Raw genomic sequence first — 4,019 nt, 5'->3', positions numbered from 1 at the left:
CGGCCGCCTCCGCGGCCACGCGCCCGCGCCCGCCCGGGGCTGGGCTCCCCGACCCGACCCGACCCGACCCGACCCGACCCGACCCGACATTCGCATCCTTCCCGCTGGGCTGAACCCAGCGAACAGGCGGGCGTTAAAAGTTAACGCTAATCGTGTCTAGCTCCTCACACGAAGTAATAATTAACACAAACTCCAATCCAAGCAAAATACCATCACGGTTTTTATGGGAACACCACCTTATTTATTCAGGGTGTAATATTTCTTTCGGAAGGCTTGAAAAAGATCAAAATACAGAGAAATGTACGGGTAATATCAAGGATGAGTTAAATGCATAGCACTCCCTTATGGTTTTTTTAGTCAAAATTGATGAATGGCATAAATTCAGGGGAAAACTTTTTCCTATTGAAAATGAAGGCATGCAGCTCGTACAAGCAACGATTCAACTAAACGCAAGGTGTTTCTTCTGCTTTTCCTCTACTCCGGGGGATCGTTAATTTCTCCAACTTATAACTGAGTTGCTCTTTCCAGGCTTTTTGAAGCATCTTTAAGTTTCCCTACTAAGTCCTAGAAGATATATAAAATGCCACGTTTTTAGAATAAAATTTGTAACGAAGTATTCAAGTTGCAGACAGGTGCAAGAAAAATGTCGGGAAAACACGTTCTGAGTTTGAAGTTCACTAGGATTTTAACTTTTGTCTTGTCAAACGAAGCATTTTCTATAAAATAGCTTCAAATCTGCAATTTTCATTAGATTGAAACACGAGTAACTGAATCCTCTTACATATATCTAAAATAATTGCCTCAAGTCATCTGAAGAGGTTTATGCTACATACATATATTCTGAAAGTCTACACTAGTTACATTGAAGAGACTAAAAGAGGTCTTCGAAAAATTTAACTACATCTAAATTTCAAGGAAAGACCTTTTAATCCCTTTAGGCTCTGAGTGGCAATATAAACAGATGTTGAATCTTCTGTACATGTCTCCTTTTATAAAAGTCATTTAAAACTACTGTTCAACAATCCAATTTGGAAAATTTCAATTTCTGCAAGCAGAGATGGCATTTTCAAAGCCATGGTCTTAATTTTGTCTATCTTAATGGATCAAACATCATGAATTGAAGGAATTTATATTACACTTGAAAAGTTTAATTACAGGGAACAGCAAACACATCAATGGTAAATTAGCATCTTAATTTCAAAAGTGAAGTCTATGTTAAAATATTGCTTGTGAAGCCCCCTTTCCATTATATCTTCATTATTTGTAGACATGCCTTTTTCTTTTGAAGTTTCCAAAAGCATTAATCCTCAAATATCTATACAAGACAGCTCCTAATACTGTACCTGTAATTGTTCCATGTTGCAGCTAAAACTAATCTCTGGGTAGGACTGGGAATCAGTGTTCTAGAGAGGAAGAAAAATAGTGTGTTTAAATCAAGAAAAGTTGAAATTTCACTACATATTTCATTTTTAGACAGGAATTGTCTAGACATACCTCTACATTTAGGGTCACCAAATATGCAGGTCTGTACATCTTATGAAGTTGATTGGTCTAAAACAATACAACATTTTAGTCTTTACTTTTAACACAAAGTTCCCTAAATCCCTCTTGAGAACAGTTAAACTTTACCTTTATTTGATATTCCAAGCGCCAAGAAACGTCAGTTATATGAGGGAGGGATTTGCCTATACTGCAAGATACAATGATAATTTGATATAAAATACAAGAAAATCTACCAGCATTTATCTTTACTAAGAATGGCAGCTACCTTTCAACCTCTCCACTCATTTTAACCAATTCTGAATTTTTAATTGTTACACTTTGTTTTGAAGTCCTGAAGTATAAAAGTATTTTTGAAATTACTCAATAAACTTTCATCTTTTTTAAAAAATAAACTTCATCTTTAATAATATCACCTTAAACTACCATTTCACATGTTCTTTGGCCCCTTTTCTTTGGGCCAGGAGCCCAGGGTTTTTTGCCCTGCTTTATTTCACACTAGCTCTCTCCATTCATACCTGAAAGTAAAAAGTGCCTCAGCTTGACACCCTACATGGTACCCACCTTTCCAGTAGGCTTTCCAGGGAATTCTTATTATTCTGGAGAGGGGAAAAAAAGGAAAGAAAATACATCTTTGCAAACTGAGTATAATTAAAAGTAATAATTGTTAAATTTAAAAAGTTAAAAGTAATTAACCTGGTATTCTGTGCAAAACAGTTCTATTCGCTCTCGGTCAAATTTACAGTCCTCCAGATAGGTGCTGGAGGGAGGAGGAGCCAAAGTTTAATCCTTATTTTAAAAACTGAAATTGCAGTTACAAAGATATTATTTCAAAATACATGGATGCTTAAATGAATCCTGTACCTTAGAGTTGATTTGTCAGCTCGGTGCTTTCCTGCCTCCAGTATATATGTTGCAGCTGCTGCATGACAACATTTTAAAACCACAGGGTCAATATGTTTCAAGTCTGGATGATCTAAAATAAAAAAATTGACAGCGATGCCTGTAATAATAAATTCCTTATGACATGTTCCTAACAGATACTTGATATGACTAAAAACACCTTTTAACAAGATAAAAATTCAGTGATGATTGTCAATTTTAAGTAACTGAAATGAGCAACAAGGGCAATTGCAAAATAATAAAGTATATCAGTAATTCTACTTTATCTATTTTAATTACCTTTTATTTTGCCCTAATCTTTTTATTAGTTTTAGAAACATGGACCCCAAAGGGGGGAAAAAAATTATACAGTGCTCACTAACACTGTATGGAGCAAATTCAAAGGAAAAAACAAAGTAAATATTTTACATGACAAAAAATTTGCAGATAACCTTCACATATTGTGATAAAATTTTAAGATAACTGGCCCAGTAGACATTAGTAAGTGAAGAGGCAGTGGCTGGAGTGAAAGGTGTAAAATGCAGACTAGGAAATTCAAACTCCTATCTGTGCTTTCAGGTTTTGACAGCCATCCTTTTGAGATTAACCTAGATGGTGGTTACTATTTTCGTTCTTCCACTTTCATACATTTTGTACAAAAGTCTCGTTCATGAAGTTACAGCAAAAAAACAGAAATCTGAATTGAGATATTTATATTTAAGAAGACTTAAAAGTGAATTGCCTTAAAATATGTCTGTAATCCACACTGACAGTGCCTTCAGCAATCGCTGACCAGACCGCTTCAATGAGCCTCGTCTCCTGGAGACTGGTGCGGAACAAAACATCAGACGCATTATTTTAGGGTTCTCGGGCCAAGCACTTGTGCGAAACACACTGAACTGGAAGGCTGGAGCTTTCCTAGGAACCTGAGTTCTTCTCTGAGTTGGAAGCACTCTTTGACCTCTGGTCATGACTTCGGAAACAAAGACCCTTTTAAGCCCTTGCCAGGGCAGTCTTGCAAGCCTGAATTGTAAGGAGCCCCCCAGTTGAAGTCCAAGTGTCAAAATAGCGGGTGCCCCAACCCAGCCTGAAAACCTTGGCTGTTTAGGCCACAAACAAGATATGAACGCGCGCGGGCTTTACAAAAGGAACAAAGCGACCGGGAGGGAAAGCGGGCCAGGAACGCGTCGCTGGCAGTGTGCAGGTGCCCAGCGGGGACAGCACAACGTTCGGGGTCCGCTGAACCCCGGGAGAGCCCGTCCCCACACTCCGTCCGGAGCGAAGGGCACAGCCCGCAGACTTCCTCTTCCCGGGGCTCCGCCGCGCGTCCGTCCCGCTCCTCTCCTGCGAGCGCCCTCCACCCAGGCCGTCTCAGCTCGGCGCCGAGCCGCTTACCCAGCACAGCTTCGTCCGCCTGGGCGTCCAGCAGGCTCTGGAAAGCCGCCCGGAGGAGAAGCGCGAAGGCGTTGGAGTCGAAGGAGCCGGGATCCGCAAGCGTCTGGAAGCCTCTCTGCACAGACTCCGAGAGCTCCATTGTGAGCGCGCCGTGACCTTCGACACGCGCACCACGTGACACGCGCCGCGCGCTCAGCTGATGCGGCGGCGCGCACGCGGCTCGGGGCGGCTCGGCGCGGCGG

The 4,019-nt window shown here is 41.1% G+C and overlaps 1 protein-coding gene across 1 annotated transcript; it reads right to left on the bottom strand.

Moving 5' to 3' along the window:
• Nucleotides 1-215: 215 nt before the first annotated feature.
• Commd3 (COMM domain containing 3) lies at nt 216-3,943 on the bottom strand. The gene is made up of 8 exons (XM_004644753.2): nt 3,778-3,943; nt 2,365-2,476; nt 2,197-2,260; nt 2,065-2,099; nt 1,630-1,690; nt 1,495-1,551; nt 1,344-1,403; nt 216-564 (listed from the first exon to the last, which is right to left on the bottom strand). Exons 1-8 carry the CDS (start codon nt 3,914-3,916, stop codon nt 505-507), a joined length of 588 nt encoding a protein of 195 aa, XP_004644810.1. The 5' UTR covers nt 3,917-3,943; the 3' UTR covers nt 216-504.
• Nucleotides 3,944-4,019: the final 76 nt, after the last annotated feature.

This window comes from Octodon degus, unplaced genomic scaffold (assembly GCF_000260255.1).
Source record: "Octodon degus isolate 3935 unplaced genomic scaffold, OctDeg1.0 scaffold00208, whole genome shotgun sequence".
NCBI classification, from domain to species: domain Eukaryota; kingdom Metazoa; phylum Chordata; class Mammalia; order Rodentia; family Octodontidae; genus Octodon; species Octodon degus.
The sequence above is the reverse complement of the archived record's forward strand: the minus strand, read 5'-3'. Positions and strand labels throughout refer to the sequence as shown.